This window comes from Maylandia zebra, linkage group LG17 (assembly GCF_041146795.1).
Source record: "Maylandia zebra isolate NMK-2024a linkage group LG17, Mzebra_GT3a, whole genome shotgun sequence".
NCBI lineage: Eukaryota > Metazoa > Chordata > Actinopteri > Cichliformes > Cichlidae > Maylandia > Maylandia zebra.
The window spans coordinates 20,041,128-20,063,508 of NC_135183.1; the positions used below are offsets into that span (position 1 = coordinate 20,041,128).

At 42.4% G+C, this 22,381-nt stretch overlaps 1 protein-coding gene and 1 long non-coding RNA gene across 3 annotated transcripts; one reads left to right on the plus strand and one right to left on the minus strand.

Moving 5' to 3' along the window:
• Window positions 1–660: 660 nt before the first annotated feature.
• Window positions 661–17,476, minus strand: LOC143413337 (uncharacterized). Of its 2 annotated transcripts, XR_013093952.1 has the most exons (5): window positions 17,440–17,476; window positions 4,388–4,614; window positions 4,092–4,208; window positions 1,367–2,054; window positions 661–776 (listed from the first exon to the last, which is right to left on the minus strand). It is a non-coding gene; the product is annotated as an uncharacterized LOC143413337 (long non-coding RNA). The 2 variants fall into 2 exon arrangements; XR_013093951.1 differs by having other exon boundaries at window positions 667–2,054.
• Window positions 1,944–5,705, plus strand: LOC143413335 (uncharacterized). The gene is made up of 5 exons (XM_076876166.1): window positions 1,944–2,093; window positions 3,677–3,739; window positions 4,432–4,572; window positions 4,664–4,729; window positions 4,932–5,705. The coding sequence occupies exons 1-5, from the start codon at window positions 1,944–1,946 to the stop codon at window positions 5,040–5,042; spliced, it is 531 nt and encodes a 176-aa protein (XP_076732281.1). The 3' UTR covers window positions 5,043–5,705.
• Window positions 17,477–22,381: the final 4,905 nt, after the last annotated feature.

A 22,381-nucleotide genomic window follows, 5' to 3' on the forward strand; every position in this document is an offset into this window, starting at 1 on the left:
TAAACGCTGCATATAACTGCAGATTAATTTTTGTTTGTGGTATTTTATTACCAGTATCTGTTGCACACCAAAAGCTAGTCTATTCTATTTAGCTTTTTGTGAGAAATTATGGAGCCCTCAAGGTTCATCCAAATACCAGGTGCAGTGGAAAACTGTAAGCAGGTGTGCTGTGTCCAACCCCAGAACATTGCGGAAAATGCAAAGGAACACAATGATCACTTTTCCCTCCAATAGACTGAGGGCTTTCTTGTGGTTCCAAAGACACTTGGAGAATGGGAGGCAGAGCCTTCAGGAAAACAAAAAAAACTGTGACAGGGATACATTTTGTTTAACACCCTAACTCAAGATTTAAGCTGCTTAGCAGTTTGGGTTGCATTTTTAGTTTTACTACTTTACATCCTATTTGTTTGGCATTATTTTGCTGAAATAAGCCGAACTTCATGTCCCACCAAACCTCGCTATATATATCCATTGAATATGATAGAAACCGGCATGGCTCAGTAGCGAAAACTGAACCGTAGACTACAGATGCTGATGCTGGAGGTCTCATTGTGGCCACAGTTCTTCATTATGTGCACAGACCTGTTTGTGCACATGGACAGACTCGTCCTTCCACTCGACCTTGAACCTTCTTAAATGAGCTCCAGAGACACCGGGAGTCTTTCTGGATCGGGTCTTTAATTGGAATTTGAACTTTTATTGTTGGATGCAGAGACGTCCATGCTCTCTGATGACTTTCAGGGCTGTTTCTGAGTTCTGGGCTTGAGGAGAGGAACCTAAAAGCACCAACATTCAGCATTAGTTTGCAGCCTCGTGGGCAGAGACTTTAGTCATGACTGAAACTTTTAATAATCTAGGAAAATCCTGAAAATCCTTCCTCGATGATGAATCGCCCACATATTCCTTCCCAAACAACTTTAAAGCCAAAACCAAATCAAACATTGATTTACTTATGGGGAGGCTCTGGTTAATTTCGATGAGTCATATGATTATAATTCATATCAAATATCAAAGTGTGTGTGAATCATGACTTGACATAAGCTCTCAATCCGCCGTGCACCTTCAAACCGCCACAGTAGGTGGATTTACTGAGCCTCGCTGTCTTTGTGGCAGCCTGACCTGGTTACTGCTCTGACTTCCAGGAACAACTCAGTGTTTTCTCCTGACACAGAAGCTACTCAGCTTTGTCTTCTGCTTTTTTTCCTTTTCTTCTACTCTTCTCCTGCAGTGCCGGCGCGCTGACATTTTTGATAAACTGGGTCGATTTATGAAACCCATCTAGTCAAGGGTTCTTTGGCTGCCTCGATCAAGGGCACAACCTAGTTTTATCTGACCGCACATCTGAACATCAAAACCCAGGTTTTACCCCATGAAAGTGCCCATCTTCTCAGGAAGGAAGTGACATCATCATCATTACCACTGTGGGATCAGCTGACTCAGCAGGAAAAAAGAGACAGAGAGGAGGATAAGGGGAGCACAGAGGAGGGAAGGATATAGGTGGAAATTGAGGAGAAAAGGAGAAATAGGAAAGCCCACGATGATGAAAAGGAAGGAAGGTTTGGAGGAGAGTGAAGTAAACAAAAATGTTTTTAAAATGAGGAGAAATAAAAGTTAAGAGGAAAAAGGTGGAGTTATTGGAAAAAAAACTAGGCTGGAAAACCTAAAAAGGAAAAAAGTAAGGGGGGGGGGGGGGGGGGGGCAGAGTGTGATGGTGAGGAGACAGTGGAGTAAAGGGGGAAAGGGGGAGAAAGAAAAGAATGCAGTAGCGAGGAGAAAAGGGGAGGAGCCATTGGCTGGGAGACTCCTTGGAAATTTGCAGTGTGACTCAGTGATGTTTTGAAATTGAGGGAGGTGACGAGAGCGAGGGGGTAGAGAGGGGGGAGGAAGATGATGGGGAGGAGATATAAATACAGCAGGGGCGAGTGAACCCGCCACAGTCAAAGATGCCTCTTCTGCTCATCAGACTCTCTGCTGTCGTGCTCCTCGTCAGCCTCGTCTCCGCCCAGCAGCGCCTCACCTGCCCCCAGGACATCCACACGGGGCTGATGAGGGACCTGTGGAAGCACACCAGGCTGCTGATCAATAGGCTGCCGGTAAGTTCAATAACTGCTTAATACTGCTTTAGAGTTAAGCTCCCACCAGTCATTCAGTGCATCATCAGTCTGATCAGCTACAGCTACTCAGTATTTCAGTTTGTAACACTTTTACTGATTTGTTTGCTGATCAATATCAATTTTCATTTACTGATGAGTCTGCAGATGAAGCCAATCTTGATACATTTTTAACATCAAGACATTAGTTAAGATTATTTATGGTTAATTACAGTTATTGATTAGTACTTAATTTCATTTCAGTAACAGGATCGATGTTCTATCGATCAATATGTGAATTTATTATCAATAAAGACTGCAGCATGAATTTGCCCAGCAAATCAGTTTAGCTGAATTAATGATCAGTAATCAGTACTGGGGTGGCTGTAGCTCAGGCGGTAGAGCAGGTCATCTACTGATCGGAAGGTTGGTGGTTTGATTCCTGGCTTCCCCTAGTCTGCATGCCAAATATCCTTGGGCAAGATATTAACCCCAAAATGCTCTCCGATGCATCCATCAGAGTATGAATGTGTGTGAATGTTACTTAGAAAGCACTTAGAACAATGTGCTTGTGTGAATGGGTGAATGTACAAGTTGTGTAAAGCGCTTTGAGTGCTCAGAAGAGTAGAAAAGCGCTATATAAGAACCAGTCCATTTACCATAATTCTTTTAAAATTACTTATTTTAAAATATTGATTGTCTGTTTCATACTAATTGGCTTTTATTAACGTCAGAATTGCAATATATTGATTAGTCTCTCAGTCATAACGTTACACTTTTTAAAGTCAAAGTAAACTTTATTGTCATCTCTGCTATATACATTACAGTATATAGCAGAGATGAGACAACGAGGCTCCAGTTCCATTCAGTGCAAAAGAACAACAATAAATATAGTTAAGAGTCGGAATAAGAATAAATATAATGACTGGGGTAAGGGGAGTATAAACACTTTGAGGGGTCAATAACATTCTAAAATTTACAATTTATAATCACGATTTCTATTCAATCAAATCATAAATGCAAATTATTGATTAGCAAACATTCATTTAACATGCATGCATCATCAATAACTTCTAAATTTTGGCATTTTGTGAGGTTTTGTGCTATCAACCAAACATGGGGACCAACAATGGGGGTGAGTTTTCAAAGTAAAAGTCTGTCACTGAGTGATATGCTTTGTTAAAAAAAATAAATCTGATCTTATTCACAGAGGACTGTGAGCACTGATATGAGTAGGAGTAGTACGAGTCGTCAATCGTATGAGTAAAAACGAAGCTCCTTGTTTCCACAAAGTGAAAGTCTGAAAAGCTGCCGTTTTTAAACCAGATCAAAGACATGAAATCACATCTGAAAGAAACGGGAGCTCGCACTGATAATGCTTTAAATGTTTAAGGCACTACTTTGACTCACTGACAAGGCTTTTAATAACTTATAACACATACTTGAAACAAGCTTGGGTGTTTTGGTTTTGCGTGTTTAAAGCTTTTATGCTTTATTTTGAAAGAAGAAAATGTGTCATGTAAATTAAAAATAAACTACCAAAACCTTTTGTTATGTAATAATGAATTTCACACTTTCACTTACAGACAGAAAACCATTTCTCCCGGAGGTTCAGACTTCTGCCCAACTTCTGTGTCAAATGTCAGGAGGTCAGTAGTTTCAACTCGTCTACAGCTGAGAATGTGATGTTTTCTGAATGGAGTTTGGTGCTGTAGACCTGGTAGCGGTTTTTTTCTGAGGTTTCACCTTTCAGGCATCATGGTGTCCGCCTGGTTTACCTCAACCACAGCCTCCACTCCCCTCTGTAATACTTCACCAGTCCTGAGCTGAGTGTTGCTTGTTATGTTCACACAGAAACAATAACGTCTGCGCTCCACCTGCTCTGTCTCTCTCTCTCTCTCTCTCACACACACACACACACACACACACACACACACCTCGCTGGTGACATTCCTGTTCAGTTGAGCATTTTCTTCGACAGAATTAGTGACGTATTCTTACCCCACAGAGTTTCATGAGTGAGCTTCCACATACAGATGTGGGGGAAAGTCACGGTGCAGCATGTGGTTATATGGAATTTTGTGAGGTGGACAGAAAGGCCGTGATGTTGCTGAAACTCTGAAAAATCACATGAAGTGAAAATTCAGTGTTTATGTGAAATAAAAACTGGGTTACAGCTTCAGTGAAGCAGAAGATGAGATCTTCGAGTGCAGCTGAATGTGTACAAATGTAAAAGTTTCAGTCATCCTGTAACGTCTTCACCTCTCTGTCACGGGTGTATGACGATGGTTTGGTACCTGATGATGCGCAGTGTGTCATTGTGCTGCTCTTGTCTCCTCAGCACGCGATTGGCTGGCTGGAGATCAGAGAGCTGATCAATATCTACCAGAGGAGCGTGTTCAGCAGCGAGGTGATCCAGAAGCTCCTCCACCCACATTACAACGACCTGATGTACGGACTGCAGCACACACTGCGGCACTGCGTGAGTACACAACAGTAACACACATACAAGCGCAATGTGGTCCTGTAACACACAAAAAATGACCACTTTATTCCGTGTGCTTCTTGTTCAGGTTTCCTCCTCTGAATCTTCAAAATATTCCAAGATCATGAAGAAGCTGGAGAAAAGAATTAACAAGGTAAAAATGTACACACCCTACAGCCCCACCAGTACTACTGCTGTTACCACTACAACTACTGTCTTTTCTAATCCTTCATAGTAACCTTGCTTTGAAGTATTGTGCTGCTTCTGCTGCAACTAGCAGCAGCATACTCATAAATGTATTTATATCACTTGAGATATTCACTCTAACTGAACCGGATGTGCCCGATTGTCTGCAGAGGAGGAATGGCGAAGGAGATGAGGGAGACGATGGAGCACTGAAGGCCATCAGAGAGTTCACCTACATCCTCAGGTGGATCAATGAGCTGACACACCACCACATGCCGTAGAGCTGCTTCATCATCATCGTCATCAGTATTTGTATTATTACAACCACCCCAACCTCCACCACCACCATCATCAGCATCATCACTGAGGATTATTTTTTGAGGATCACTTTATGTAGCAAAGAGCTTGTTATTAATGTTTTTATTTATTCTTTTAAACTGAAGTTTTGGATGTATTTGATTTTCTGGCACAAGCGCGCCAGAAAATCAAATACAAGTACGACTGAGAAGAACCAGCAACTCGGCTCTGAGTTTTCTTTTTGACCCGACGCACTGATGGACTGAAGTGATGGACTAAGGTTTGTGTAAGTGGATCTTCTTTAACAGAAGAACGTCCAGCAGAACCTCAAATTTGCTTTACAAATGTTTGAAAATTTTGATTTTTAAAACAAGGAAAATGAGGTAAAACTAGTAAAAATATAAGCTGTGTTGCTGGGAGCCTCTTAAAAGATTGTGAATAATTTAAAGTATTGAGAATATTTTACATGTGTGATGAAACATTATGTACAATATAAGTTATTTTGGATAATTTATTGTATTTGAGGACCTACTGAAGAATCTGAAGGATTAAAAATACTTGAAGCTTTATTATATCAACCTGACAGAAGAATAAAATAGGATATTTTTATATTTTAACTTTATGTATATGAATTTGTTATATTTTTAGAGAAATAAACTAGTTTTTATCTTAATCACTGGTGACTAGTCTGTTTCTCAGAGTTCCTGAGAGTTCACAGAGCTTTATCTCCCTCTGCTGGCCTGGATTTGAAACAACAACAGTCTGCAGAGCCTGGGAGTGAAGACTGTTCTCCTTTGTTGACATTCATAGAAAAATTGCTCCTTATGAATGATTTCAGCCTAAAATTCGAGAAAAACATTATGAATTATCTGAGAGATGAGCTTATACTGGGGCGACCGTGGTTCAGGGTGTTGGGAAGCTCATCTTGTAACCTCAAGGTTGCCGGTTCGATCCCCAGCTCTGTCTATCTTGGCCGTTGTGTCCTTGGGCAAGAACTTCACCTACCGCCTATTGGTGATGGCCAGAGGGGTCGATGGCACGATCAGGGCAGCTGTGGCTACAACTGTACCACAATGCACAGAGTGCTACTGCTCAGCTTCTCGCTCAGTGTCTTCGGTTTGCTGCAAAAATTGGTGCACAGAAGACTTATCCTGAATCAACGGCCTGTGTTTGTTGTCAGCGTTTAGCTAACACTAAAGCAGGACACCTCAGAGCTGCACCACCAAGGAGGAAGCAACTACACGAACTTCAACCCCGAACTCAAACCCCTAAAATCACTGAACGCACATCATGATTCTCCAACTGAGAGAAATCAGGAAGGTAACAAAGTCCAGAGGAAGTGGATGTCACAGCAATAACCAGACGGGAGGCGAATCGACTGTGCACAGACACAGGTGAAAATAATGAGGGCGAGCCAATCATAAAGGAGGGGAACCAATCAAACACCTGGAGGAAGACAAGAAAACATGGAAGGAAAGAAGAGGGTTAATTAGAAAGGTTAACTGCCCCACTAATGTTTTTACACCCTCTCCTGTAAGCACAAAGCTGGCACAAATATCTCTCAAATGATTATTTTAAAGAGTTTAAACAAACTCAAAGTCCACTCACTGGGAGATCAGTGGCTGGCTGTAGCTCAGGATCTGCTGATCGGAAGGTTGGTGGTTCGATCCCTGGCTCCCCCAGTCTGCATGCCAAATATCCTTGGGCAAGATACTACGCCCAAGTTGCTCTCCGATGCGTTCATGGGAGTATGAATGTGTGTGAATCAGAGATGGGCAGTAAGGCGTTACTTGTAACGCGTTACTGTAATCTGATTACTTTTTTCAAGTAACTAGTAAAGTAAGGGATTACTATTGCAAAAACGGTAATTAGATTACCGTTACTTTCCCCGTAGGAACACTGCGTTACTGCGTTACTAAAACCGTGATTTTTTTTGCGAGAATGTCTCATGACAGTGACATAAGCGAGTGCGATGTTCGTGACAACAGCTGTGTGCAGATCAACAATGGATAACATATCGAGTGCGGGAGAGAGTATGAGCGTGCAGCGTTTAAAGCGTGGAAGTACTGACCTTTGAGTTTGATTCCATAAAAAGTGACAAAAACATTAGTGTCCGCTGTGCGTGGGAAGAAAACTTCTTTTTACAGCGAAAAAAAACCCCTAAACAAGTACCGAGTGCGCAATGACGTAATGGGAAATTCACAGAGAAACTCGCGGATTCTTCAACTGACCGCAGCACACCTGCACCAGGGTAAACCTCCGCCTACCCGAGTCCTGCTTTACAGGTGAAAATAGAGCAACAGGACCTCTAGTTTTTGATTTTATTTATTTTCTGCTGTGTTTTACTTGCATCTATTTCAATCAGGTTCAAGATGGCGCTGGAGTGACGGCAGCCTTTCCAAGTAGCTCTGCAACACCGCACCTTTTTGTTAACTTTAACTTTTTAGACTAGGCTTTTCAAACTTTTTTTCACCTTCCTCTACTTATACCTCTTAGATATAGCGATACAAGATGGATAATGCACTTTTTAAAACTTCTGGAACCAGTTCCTTCATCTATTCGAGAGCGGAGCTGCTGGCACTAAAAACAAAGGGACAGACCGGCATGCGACACAACATCCCGGCCGAGCTAAAGAGGAGCTACAGAGGCTGCAAAGCTGGAGCGAGGAGAGCGGATCACCGGAGGCGATTCAAACCATCAATCCCGACAGTGATCATGGGCAACGTGAACTCGTTACAGAATAAGATTGACGAACTGTGCGCTCTGAACAACCACAGACTATACCGTGAGTGCAGCTTGTTTATCTTCACGGAGACGTGGCTAACCGAGCTAACGCCGCAGGCTAACGTAGACCTATGCGGTTTCACACCCGTGAGAGCCGATAGGGACACGCAGGCCAGCGGAAAAAGCAGAGGTGGGGGACTCATTGTCTACGTTAACAACAGATACTGTAACCCTGGACACGTCTCCGTTAAAGTTTCGGTATGCCGTCCGGACCTGGAGCTGCTAGCTGTTAGCTTGCGGCCATATTATCTACCTCGGGAGTTCAGTCATGTGATCTGTGTGTGTGTTTACATCCCTCCGAGGGCCGACGCAACAGCTGCCTGTGAGAAAATACACACAGTCACAGCAAGACTTCAGACACAAAACCCCGAGGCTTTCATTATTATATCTGGAGACTTTAACCATGCCACACTGGACTCTACTCTGGCTGCTTTTCACCAGTTTGTGAATTGTTCCACAAGGAGCAACAGGACAATTGACCTACTGTATGCTAATGTGAGAGATGCATACAGAGCCACCCCCCTCCCCCCACTAGGGAAGTCAGACCACAACCTGGTTTACCTACAGCCACAATACACACCCCTCGTCCAAAGGCAGCTGGTCACAACGCGCTCCATCCGGAGATGGACCCCAGAAAAGGAGGATGCTCTGAGGGACTGTTATGACACCACAGACTGGGATGTGCTCCTGAGCCCACATGGTGAGGACATAGAGGGGGCGACACACTGTCTTACAGACTACCTCAACTTTTGTGTGGACACAGTCGCCCCTGCTAAGACGGTACGGTGTTATCCTAATAACAAACCGTGGGTAACACAGGAAGTCAAAGCTGTCCTCAACATGAAGAAGAAGGCTTTCAGGAGCAAAGTGAAGGAGGAGATGAAGGCAGCACAGCGGGAGGTGAAACGCTGCCTGAGGGAAGCAAAGGACACCTACAGGAGGAAGGTGGAGCAGAAGTTGGAGAGGAACAATATGAGGGAGGTCTGGAATGGTGTGAAAACCATCACAGGCCACAACACCAAGAAAAGCACAGTGGGGGGGGGGGGGGGGGGGGGGGGGGGGACTGTGGAGAAGGCAAACGAACTCAACTTCTTCAACAGGTTTGACCAGCCCACAACCCCCCCACCCTCACCTTCACTACAGAGTCCAATCCCCACTCTCCTACCTCCCTCGCTTCCCCCCCTTCCTGACACCATGACACCCCCCTCCTCCAATCCCTCTCTCAGCAGCAAGACATCTCCCCCCCTCCCCCCTTCCCAAACATCTCCCAGTGTCACAGTGGATCAGGTCAGGAGACAACTGAGGAAGCTTCGCCCCAGAAAGGCAGCAGGCCCAGACAAGGTGTGTCCTAGGATGCTAAAGGCGTGTGCTGCTGAACTTGGGGAGCCGCTACAACGAGTCTTCAACCTCAGTCTGCGACTGGGGAGAGTGCCCGCCCTATGGAAGACATCCTGCATCGTCCCGGTCCCCAAAAAGAACCGGCCCAATGAGCTGAATGACTTCCGACCGGTGGCACTGACGTCACATCTTATGAAGACTCTAGAGCGGCTCTTCCTCAACCTCCTCCGACCACAGGTACAACATGCCCAGGACCCACTACAGTTTGCATACAAGGCGGGTGTCGGAGTGGAGGATGCCATCCTGTACCTCCTACACAGAGCCCACTCACACCTGGATGGGGGAAAAGGCACGGTCAGGATCCTGTTTCTTGACTTTTCCAGTGCCTTTAATACCATCTGGCCCTGTCTGCTTCAAGAAAAACTGAACAGGATGGAGGTGGACCCCTGCCTGGTGGCTTGGATCTCCGACTACCTCACCGACAGACCACAGTACGTCAGGCTGAAGGACATCACGTCTGACACAGTGGTCAGCAGCACAGAAGCACCACAGGGAACTGTGCTGTCCCCTCTTCTCTTCACCCTGTACACCTCTGACTTCTGCTACAACTCTGAATTATGCCACATTCAGAAGTTTGCAGACGACACAGCCATCATGGGGTGTATCTGGGATGATCAGGAAGAGGAGTACAGAAGTCTGGTGAGGAACTTTGTCGCATGGAGTCACACAAACCACCTGCAACTCAACACCTCAAAGACTAAGGAACTGGTTGTGGACTTCGGGAGGTCTAGAGCAGGTCCACTGCCGGTTCAGATAGAGGGGGAGGAGGTGGAGGTGGTCAACAAGTACAAGTACCTCGGGCTGTGGGTGGACAATAAACTGGACTGGTCATGCAACACAGAGCACCTGTATAAAAAAAGCCCAAAGCCGACTGTACTTCCTCAGGAGGCTGAGGTCTTTTAACATCTGCAGGAAGCTCCTGAGGATGTTTTACCAGTCGGTGGTTGCTGGAGTACTTTTCTATGCTGTGGTGTGCTGGGGGAGCAGCACAGCAAAGAAGGACTCATCCAGGCTGGAGAAACTGATCAGGAGGGCTAGCTCTGTGGTCGGCATGAAGCTGGACACTCTGGTGACAGTGGCAGAGAAAAGGACATTAAAGAAACTGATGGACATTATGGACAATGCCAGGCATCCTCTGCACACGGCCATTAACAACCAGAAGAGTCTGTTCAGTGACAGGTTGCTTCTCCCAAAGACAAGAACTAACAGACTTAAAAACTCCTTTGTCCCACACGCCATCAGACTGTTTAACTCCTCTCTGGAGGGGAGAGGGAGGGGAAACAGGAGGACAAAGGAGGGGGGAACAACTAAGCTGTAGTGCCTCTTCACCTCACTGTGCAATACCTTTTGTGCAATACTTTTGTAAATAGTCAACAGTGCAATAGACTCAATACTTGAAATGTGCAATTCACTTGTATTTTTATTTTTATTCCTATTTATTCTATTTATCCCCTTCGTATATTTTATTTATATTGTCTCTGTATTTATATATATGTGTGTGTGTATAACTCTGTAACTTCTGTCGGTGCTGTGCTTTTTTGGAAATCGAATTTCCCAGAGGAACCCACCCGAGGGATTAATAAAGTTCTATCTTATCTTATTTGAAAGAGTGAGTGTAAACACAAAAAATATGTTATTTTATGTGCTGGAATGTGCAGAAAATAGGTTTAAATGTTAAACGAATTTATTCAAGTCAGAGAATGGTGCATATAATTTTATTTTTGCTTGATGCATAAAGTTAAAAGATTAAAACTGATAAAACAAGTTAAAAAAAGAGACTTTTCCATTTGATTACATTTTATATGATAGATTATGCAGAAAAAGTAGAATTGGGCTGAAAGATCTATCACTTTATCACCTCTTCAGGTTGTAAATCGTGTTTTTAAAAAGTAAGTAAGTAACTAAGTAAATAATTACTTTTGAAAATAAGTAATCAGTAAAGTAACGGGATTACTTTTTTGGGGAAGTAATCAGTAATTAGTTACTGATTACTTTTTTCAAGTAACTTGACCAACACTGGTGTGAATGTAGAAAAGTGCCATATAAGAAACAGTCCATTTACCAAAACTCAACAAATAACTGATTAACACTCTGTTAACAGCGACATTCAAACATCCAGCATGTGAGGACTGTTAGAGGGCAGCTGCCGTTAATCAAGTGTCTGCAGCGAGTGGGTTTGAACAGGAGGACTGGGAAGGTTTCAGGAAGAAGGCGCTTAGCAGCATGATGGATCTTTCTCTGCTTCAGAGAACAAAAAAGAATCCAAAGCTGTCAGGATCTCCTTATCCTCCTGTGCTGACCTGCCTCTCTCTCCTCTGTGTGTGTTTCAGAGTTCAGTGATCACTCACCTGTGTGCAGTCTGATGATGACTGACCCAGACATTGTGGGTCTGTGGACAGGAAACAGACCCTGTCCCCTGTGATTTCGTCTATAATGTCTGCGAGTCCAGAAAATTTCCCCCTGAAGACAGAGTTAGAGATTCTACTTGGAGTGATCGTGCTGATTGGCTGTTGTGGGTGGTGGTTAGCATGTTCACCCAACACACCAAAGACCCCATTTGAGACTGCGAGGAGACAAACTCAGTGTCAGTGCCTAGCCTAGATAAATGTGAGGGTCGTGTCAGGAATGACAAAATCCAAATCCTCGTTGAGGAAGAGTACGGCCTGGTTGGCTGCTGAACAAAGGAGCTGGCTTATGACACCAACACTCAGCCACCTACAATGCAGTTTTGAGATCCCTGCCCAGGCACCTCCACTCCTGCTCACATCTCGTGTCAGGTGACCTCAGTAGGTTACATGATAGGGTTGGGCGAGGTCTCATGGTGGTTTCACTTGAAACCTCTGGAGGTAATGACCCACACCTTGTTTTACAAAGTCATGTGACGAGTTACATGATAAATAGTGGATCAACGACCCTCTCAAAGCACAACGGCCACCAGGGTTTAAACACCTGGGGCTCTCCAGCAGTTGGTTTTAGAACTGAAGAGGGTTGAATTAGAGGTGAATATCTTCCAGTTGCTTTTTTTCAATCTCTTAAGACCACCATGGCGTGAATGACTGAGGACCTACACAAACATGTTAAAGCATGCAGTGCTTTTCACAACATGTCACATTCAATGCTTAAGGATACCTTGGCATCCAGACAGAAGCAGCCAGGTCGAACCACCAACCTTTCAATTAGTAGCTGATCTGCTCGACCTCCTGAGCTACTGCCACCTACTGCAGTTTTACTGCTACAAGGAAGGTCAGCTGGTCAAAAAGAGATACTATCACAAGCTTCGCATTCATATTCGATACCTTCCCAGCTAATTTAGTCCAGCTTCAACAAAACTGGGTCAATTGACTATGTGCACATTAGCATATGCTACTTCCAGTCCGGAAACTCCTGTTGGGAGCTTTGTTTCCGGTGTCCTATTCGCGCCTGGTTTACGGTCCAAAACAAGTTAAGCAAATGAATGAATCAAGCGGCGATTTACATTTCTATAGATGTCTTGGGTATTTACCCAATATATCTGTAAATGATGTTCATCGACCGATATTTTTCCTCCGCGCCTCAGAGCAAAAGAGAAAAGGGATTCAAATGTTATATTTCTCAGCTGTCCCTCGTTTATCGCGGGTGTTATGTTCTAAAAATAACCAGCGATAGGTGAAATCAAGTAGCCAAATTTATTTTTTGAAGGTGCAAAACGTTTGGTGGACATCGTGGACATACAGTACTGCACTTCAGAGTCACACTGCTAGCAATCGATGCAGCAATTCTGTACTGTACAGGAGAGACGTCACGGAGGAGATCGTCTGCAGCGATCAGGACGCAGGACACAATGTGACGTAAAAAAAAAGCATGCAAACTTGCACTAAAAAGTCCGCGAAACAGCGAGGTGAAAGGTGAACCGCGTTATAGCTAGGGGCCGCTGTAATTTTGAAGGTAAGTCACAACATACCCTTCGTAAATACTAATGTATAGAAACCGTTACCAGCAATCATTCATTTTTTGTGAGGCTTTTTTCACGGTTTGTTAACATGCTGTGTAGGTGTGTACTTGACTAGCTGATAGAGACGTAACGGGGAAACATCTGGTTTGACTATTCTTCACCTGTAGTTTGAATACTGAACATTTGCCTGTTTAGATCATGAGACCAGTCACTATACAGAGATGTGCTTCTGAATGTGGACGATGTGTCTTCTGCTGCAGTGATGCAGTTCTGCTTGTGTTGAGTGATGTAAACAACTGATCGATCTAAACGCTTTAAACGTCAAAATTGATCATTAGATTTTTTATGACACAATAGTGGCGAGTGTTCCCACCTTCTGCTCTTTGTAACTTAACGCGATCTTTCCGTTTTTGAGTTTTGGACATGATTTTGGAGTATATCTTCGCAGTAGTGATTGACCGCAAAGTAAAGCTACCGGAAATGCACAACCCCACATCCGGTCTCAAACCAGGAAGTTAGCATTTTCTCGTGCACATAGTCAATACTTTTGGAAAGATGGTCATCTGAGAGTTAGCAGCTTCCCACATTTGGCACTTTTGTTTGGTGCCAAGATTCAGGAATTGAAACATGTTTTAATGACTTCTTTTCAGACCCAAAGTTAGTGACATTTGACCACACTTATTCGGCGGCATAACGGCTGTAGACCAGTTTAGCTACTATTATGTTGCAGCTAACACCTTCTAACCTGTCTAGAAACATGAGGTTTGACAGTTTATAATCCCTGTTTTATGGTCCATCGGTAACTTTATAAACCAAATACAAGAAGAATACATAAAAATAAATGAAATTAAAGGGAAATACGTTAAAACGGGATTTGGATTTCGAGGCTGGAATTTCATTTGAATTAATGGAAGGATTAAAGAAAAAAACGACCTGAAAGCAGCTCTGAGTCACGATCCCTCCCCTCACCTGTCAGTGGAAACTCCCACAAAGACATCTGGACCATCAGCAGAAGCCACAGTGAGATTTCCACCCCCACAGTGACACAATACTGAACTCAAAACGTTGTCATTGTCAACTGCTGAGTCAGCCCCTCTGCAGCAGCTACCTTACTCATGTTCAGAATTAAACCAAGACAAGAAATCATTTCACAGTTACATCCCTTTAAGCTGGTTGCATCTTCAAACTTTGGCGCATTAACACGACACTCTCACATCAAACATATACAATAAGTAAAGAAAAAAATAAGTAGCCATCTCAATGGTTTTATAGCCTTTTGTCTCAGCCATTTTTTCTGTAGTAGTTTGACTGTCAATTACAGGAAATTGCTGCTTTGACATTATCGAGCGGGTTTCCTGACATATAGAATTTCATGATTTGAATATCACTGCTGAAGTTTTAATGTCTGAGTTTAAATAACTAGAAACCTCTGTGTGAGCGACTAAAGGTCATTAGCTCAACATCTACTACACATCGGTGGCTGTAAGACGACCCTTGTGTTCCACTCTGTTTAAGAGAAACAGTTTTTTAAGGCCTTGAAGGCTTTTTCTTTTGTTTTGTTTAACAGTGTTTGGAAAACAGCTGAAACTGGAGCATCTCATTAAATAAGGCGAGGCCTGCGAGTCACAGTCATGTGAAAAAGAAAGTACACCTCATGATTATTTACTTTTTGCATGTCTGTCTATATCCTTCAGCATTAATAGTGCCTTCACAGAGCTGCACTGATGTCCCCCATGCCATGACAAATACTTTTAAACTATGAGCTGGCATAATTTTGGCTGACCCAAGAGCTACTCATGTGAAAGAGACTACAGACCTCAGTTAGCATGTTAAAAGTAAAGTCAGTGAGATTTTGAGGTTATTCAACAGAAAAAAATAATAATTGTAGAGTACTCATAAATATATAAACCTTAGTTTGTAAATATGTCTTCCAAAAAAATTGATGCATTCTAAACTTAAAATTAATTTATCAAAAATACATAGGAGCGCATTTGCAGATGTGAAACCTGCCGTGTCCACCATATTGGAGTACAGTAGCCAGGAAGGACATCTCCCTTCCAGCTATTCACATTTTACATATGTGGCTAAAGACTGGCCAGAAGCCATATGGTTTCGGATGTCACAGAGGGAAATTTCAATTCCTGTCGGCTCCTTCAGACTCAGTATATGAAGGATTGTGGAAGAAGGAGTCCCCTTCACCAAAAATTTTTAATGTGAAGTGGCTAAATCACATCCCCTCCCTCCTCACATCAAGCCTCATCTTCTGAGCTGAAGTTATGGCTCTGACACACTACAACTTGCATAAACATGCTCATTCATTCGTGATATTGTCACAGTTACCTTTGGTCAGCAGATCACACATGCAAACTCCCCATCTCCAGACAGCTAACAAGAGCTGGCGAAGCAACAACAGCTTAATATAAGCTAACATTAAGCTCAAATCACTTTCCCTCTGAAAAACAGTTTGGTTGCCTTCTCACATCATATGCAAGATTATTTAGTAAGTGGCTTTATTCAGCTGTTAGCTGCTATCAGGATCTAACAGTAATCTTATGGACAGAAAAGTTCAATATATCCTCAAAACTCATCTCAGTATGGCTGTCATCAGTCATGACTCAAAGACTCGTATCAGACGTATTCGTATTTGATCTTACCAGGCTGATTATAACATGCTTGTTTTTCATAGGCCAGTGTAGCTAAGATTATGCTCTTGAATTTGAAGGGATAAGAAAACAACTCAGTTAACTGGAATATGCAATTTACACTGAAACACTGTAACTTTAAATATTAAAGTTCATGACAGTAGATGCAGAAAAGGACTGAAGAAATGTGGCTTATTTGGAAAGGCTGTCAGAAGAAAGCCTACGCTCAGCACAGCTCAGGTTTGCAAAGTTACATCTGAACAAAGCACAATAACAAGAGATGATTGGACAGATAAGACCAAAGTGGAGATCTTGGTCCATAATGCACCACCACAGCATATGAGCACAAAAACCTCATACCAAACCTTCAGCCCAGTGGTGGAGGAGTCATATTTGGGCTTCTGCAGAGACACTTTGACGACTGTGCTTCCTTGGAAACAGGGTTGTAGTTGTGCAAAGCTAACTTTCTTAAATGGTAGGCCACCCACCGGACCAATACAATAAAAGCTTCAAGCCCTTAAAGTTTCATTTATGCAACAGACCAGCTGTACAGCTGTTAATGATCATTAGTCAGTGTGATTGATGCTTTCCAAGTCTGTGTAGGTGGGAAATCCAACCCTCCACCACAAGAGGATGTGGTATGTGTTTGTATTTGTGTTACTGACGGTTGGCCCAGAGGCACAAAAAAAAAAAAAAAAAAAAAAAAAAAAAAAAATCAACAAAAAAAGACAACACCCAAGCTAAGACTTCTAGGAAACACAGGCATACAGAGTGGTTTAAAAAAACAAACAAAAAAAAAAAACCCACACACAACCAGCTAATTCCATTGAATTAACATTTAGCTTGAAAGCTTGCATGTGTGTTTTAGGGGGTGGCAAGAAACACTTTCAGCCCTACATCCTCAAAGACATGTGCATGATTTTATTTTTAAATATTAAAGCTAAAAGTATTTGTTTCATCAAATTGAATCTATGCTGACGACACACACTTCTATACTTCCTTTCAGCTTTTTTCCACACTAAATATATATGTATTAAGTTTGTTTTGCAGTTTGGGATCATGCCTTACTCTGTGTGCAAGCAAGCATCGGCAAAATCAGTTCTATGTGCTTTACCATGTATGCAGTACAGCAACTGAGCCACCAGAGCACGTGCTGTATACCCGAATATAAGAAGGCCTGTAACTAAAAACATGCCAAAGATACACGTGAAAGACACAGTCACCTGGCACTTTATTAGGTATAGCTTGACAGTACTGGGTTGGACTAAAGGTCAACAAGGTGCGTGAAATATTCCTCTAAAGAAGAAACAGTGCATCATAGGAATCCCCTGTGACAAAGTGGCTAGGACAGAATTCATTTGCCATTTGTCACTTGTGTATATTGTTATTCTGTGTTCTGTTATTTTACAGTCAGCCATAATGCTTTAATTTAGACATTGCTGGTGTAACTTCTCTTAACACACAATATCCCGGGTTTTGTTTGTGGTAGCAGTAGTTACATTCTTTACATCCATGCATGTGTTTTAAAGCAAACACTACTAACCATCAGATCATCTGAATTCTCTTCTGTTTACAGGCACATGTCTAGTAAATTATGTTTCTTTATGTTGCTTTGGTTATACTTACCATGGTGTCCATGTTGTGCTTGCAGGTCCTATATGTGAGACAGGTGTATGGGAAGGGCCGCCCACTACTTCCTGTTTATATAGGGTCATGAGGTCAATGATTGGATCACTGGGTGTAACCAAATGGAGGGTTTTTCATTTTGTATAGTATTGTTTGTTTTCTTTAAAGTAGCCTTTTGAGTTATATTGTATGCAGTGTTTTACTTTACAAACTATTTAGTTGAGTAAATGAGTTTGTCAGTTTCATGCATGACTTTATTCCTGTTCTTTGTTTAGAATTGTATTATTTGGTTTGACCTATTTTGTTCAATGGTAGGGACTAACGAGGTCAGGTGTGGGCAAAGTCTTGTATAAAGCCAGTGGGATTTTTGCATGCCTGATTGATTGTTTTATGGTAAAAGGGAGATGCTAGCAATAAAGTATGCTTAAAAAGAACTTCAATTGTCTGCTAATGCTATTTACTTATCACCTTCCTTGCTGCTTAACTTATGCTACATCACATCCCCCAGCAGCCTAGACTTTTTGTAGCATAACTGAGGAGAATTCAGGGTCACCTGATCCAGCTCTAAATGTATGCTTGGCAAAAAAAAGTTTTAAGCCTAAGCTTAAAAGCAGAATGTCTGTCTCCCAAATCCAAACTGGGAGCTGATTGCACAGAAGAGGGGCCTATAAACTGAAGACTCTGCCTCCCATTCTACTTTTAAATACTCTAGAAACAATAAGCCTGCGAAAGTGAAGTGCTCTTATGTGGTGATATGGTCATTAAGATAAGATGGAGCCGGATTATTCAGGAACTTGTATTTGAAAAACAGGATTGTAAAGATTGGATTCTGGAATTAACAGGGAAACAATGAAGAGGAGGCAATGTGTAGGCTAAAGTCCTACATATTGTCAGGGTTCCTGGGTCGTTGACCCAGTGCTTTCAGTTTTGTTCATGTTCAGTTTATTTTGCCACTTCCATGTTCTCACTTCCTGCTTTTCCTGTGTCAGCTTGTCTCGTGTCATTAGCCAGATTATGTTCAGCTGTGTACTCACCGGTCTCTCATTATCATTCTCATCAGTCTGTGTATTTAAGCCCTCTGTTTCTACTCGTTTGCTGTCGTATCATTGATGTTAATGTCATCTCTCTGTATGTATGTTCAAGCCCGCCCGCCCTGCGTTCCTGCCCTGTTCATCCACTATTCATAATAAACCATCTTCAGTTCTTCACTATCCACGAGTCCTGCATTTGGGTCACTTCCTCGCCTCCGCACACGACACTCCTGACACATATTTGTGCATTTGTACATTGAAGGACATATCCTGGTCAAAAATGACTGGAGGCAAAGGTCACGCCATCAACAGTAAGCACCTGGTTAGATGCCATATTTGTGAGAATGTTTAGGGCCAAGTACAATAGCTGCAGTTTTATCTGAATTTAGAAGCAGTAAAATTAGAAGTCATCTAATTTTTGTGCGAATAAACTGCCAGTTACCTAACATAGACCTAGGTAACCTTGTTTTTTAATATCAATGATTTTTTTATTCATCAATGTCAGTTTTTTGGATTGTGTTTTCAATTACTGTTGTGCTCTAGTAGACCACAAACATCGTGTCTGCTGGTTTTTCAACCTTCTCATAGAAATGAATCCACAAGCTGCAACAGAGAAAGTTGGTGAAGGTTTCATTTTTAAGCTCGGTTTCAATCTGTACACAGACTAGCAATAAGCAGGCATGCTGCTAGCTGCTACACCGTGCTCATTTTACTTTGCACAACAATTAGAGTTGTAGCAGAAACAGGATCTGCACTTTAAGGCCTACGTTTCCAAATTCATTACTCGTTATTCTAGTAAAGATGTGTCATGTAATTCAGAGAAACAGTGATGAGCTTGTCCACTTAATTCTTGGTATTGTTCATACTGTTGCCATGATCACTCATTAACACAATAAGTTGGGTAAAAAAGATAGCAGGAAAGTGAAATTTACAATCTCTGTTTCAATAAAGGTGAACTTTGAAATCTGCAGCTCTGTCCGTTCGTAAGGATAATGTTTAAATACTTTTAGTTACTCTAACTCAATTAAGATAAATTTAACGGGGAATACCTAGAAATTATTTTCGTATGCAGTGCAACGGCGTTTTCTCTCTGCACTGATGATTCAGATGTCACTGCACGCCCTGTGGTAGCGTTTCCACCAGAAGAGATGATGCAGGGACAGTGCATCTTCCTGCTGCAATGGCATTTCTACTCTTGGCGGTAATACCTTAACCTCCAGTGGTGATATTTCCACCGGTGCAATGGCGCTCCAACCCACGATGATGATTGCATTTCTTCCCGCCACAGTTTCACTCCCAGCTAATGTGGACGTATGAATATTACACCCATGTATGATTGATTTACATATTTCAAAACCAAAGGTGTTACTCCATTGCCCCCTTAAACTCTGGACTATTTTTATAGTTCCACCTGAAGTGAATAATAGCTCTACAGCAAACCTGGGCTCGTTGAATCAAAAATAACTTCAGACAGTTTGGCAGGTGTGGCAGTAATCAGGCCATCTGGGTGTGGGTAGAGAAACTGAACTCAGATATCCAAAGATGTGATGCACCACAGTTACGTTTGTTTGCCCCCTACCTATTTCCTAGTTTTTGTGTGTCTGTCACAGATCATCAGTTTTTCACACCACTATAACGGTAGGGTGAAAGAGAGCAACTGTGGTGCTGTATGAAGGGTCAGGGTGTAGCGGGACATGTCTGAGAACAGCAGGACAATGGAGAGGTGTGCGGCAGGAGTGACAGATGGCTTGAAGGTGGGGGTGGGATTACATCAGGGATCTGCTCTGAGCTCTGTCTTGTTTGCAGTGGTCATGGAGAGGCTGGCTTCTGTGTATACCAAGATGGGAACAAAGCAAACACTACCTACATCACTTGCACTGTTGTTCCATATATTTTTGATACTGCTCCCAAGTGGCAGAAGAGAGCTACAGCATGCCAACATGGGGCACCAAACCTCTGTAGCACCAATCCAGGACCTTCAGAGCCTTTGGAGTCATCTCTTTAGCCTCTTTGGATTCTAAAACAGTACTGAAAGGCGGGTTCATGCACATCTAAATAGGAATGTCTTTAATTTATATATTATGTAGATTTACCAACAAACTGTTTAACTGTTTAACCTCCCATCATTCACTACTTTCTTGGTGACCTTGATCATCTCTCGTCAGATGTGAGTTAGGGTTTTTTTCTATCCCCAAATATGGAATTTTCACCTGTTTGACATTCTTTTAGAAGAAGAACTGTAAGAGAACAGGTTTCATGATCTATCATCTTCTAGTTTCTGAAGCTATTCATTCAGCGCTTGGCTAAAATGCAAACTGCCAACCTGCTGGATGTTAAGAGGATAAACTGGAGTAAAAGACTCATTTAGCACTATAAATAAACAAATCAAGATTAGAGATAGATGGTGTGACTGATATGAGCTGCAGAGGAAAGATAACAAAGGAAGTACAAGCTTCAAATCTTTCACAATGAGTGCTTTTTAACTATATTGTAGTGAAAACACAAATGGACTTTCTCCTCACTTTACTAATCTCTGTATAACTTATAAAGAGCTTTCAAAGTCCACGTATCTTCAGAGTGAAAGTTAACAACAACCTCACCAACCTGTTTACAGCATCCAGCAGCCTGAGCGTACGATGTACAGAGATGACTATTTGATGTCGTCAGATGTGTCGCAGCATGTCGCCGCTCTCAAAATAGCACACAGAAAGGCTGAATGAGGGCAGCTGCTTTTAGCAGTGATAGCATCCCATCCATTCAGACCGTTACTGTCGACTGCGTTTGCCGCTCAGTGGGTCAGTCGGTGCGTCAGTCAGGCATAAAACCGCAACGCTAAAGCAAAGTAAAAAGTAAAAACTTTAGTTATTCAAGATATTGATCACAAAATGCTGAACAAAAGAAAACAAAAAACATTAGACATCAATACATTGAAACGGTTAATTACAAGCATCTGTAAAAAGATGAGTCCCAGATGCTTCTGCAGTGCTACTATTGAGAAGGCTCTGTCCTTGTGCCTCGTATGGGACAGAACCAGCAGGCATGGGTCACATGACCTTAGAAAGCCACGAGCTGATGAATGAGCAGATGAATGTCCTCAGACACTATACAGTCGATGCACCCTCACCTGATCTTTATCCTGAGATCAAGGTTACCTAACCTTGATTTGAAGATAAACTCTGACTGGAAGTTACTCAGTGAGCAGAGTTGCATCTGTGTGCATGACTGCAGACACAAACCAGCAGTCACACACACACAGATGGTTTAGTCAAACTACAACCTACACCCAAAATGTTTTTTTCTTTTCCTAAAATTAATCGTATTGCTCTCGTCCAACTTATAAAACATTTTATCTGCTACAGCAGTAATATGTTTATAAACTCCCAGTGGTTGGGAGTTTAACATATGTATACTGCATACATTTTGCACACTAACCTGACACTTTATTACACATGTTCAACTTCTTGTCAATGCAAATATCTAAGCAACCAATGACAAGACATGGTCAAGATGACCTGCTGAAGTTTAAACCCTCCTTGAAGGCAAACAAAGGTGATTGAAGTCAACATGTGTGGTTGCTGGTCTGAATATTTCATAAACTGCTTATCTGCTGTGATTATCCAGCTCAAACATCTCCTCATGGCTTAAACTGAGGCTACAATTCATACAGAATCATTATCAAAAGCTGGACAGCAGAGGATTGGCAAAATGTGAGCGAGATTTGATTTCTGAAGCAACGTTCACATGGTAGGGTTACAACACAATGGCGTGGATCCATCCTGGCTTGACTCAGTGGTTCAGGATGATGGTGATGAAATGGTGTGAGGGATACTTTCTTGGCACACTTTGGGCCCCTGAGCACCAACTGAGAATCAGAATCAGAATCAGAATCAGAATACTTTATTCATCCCGAG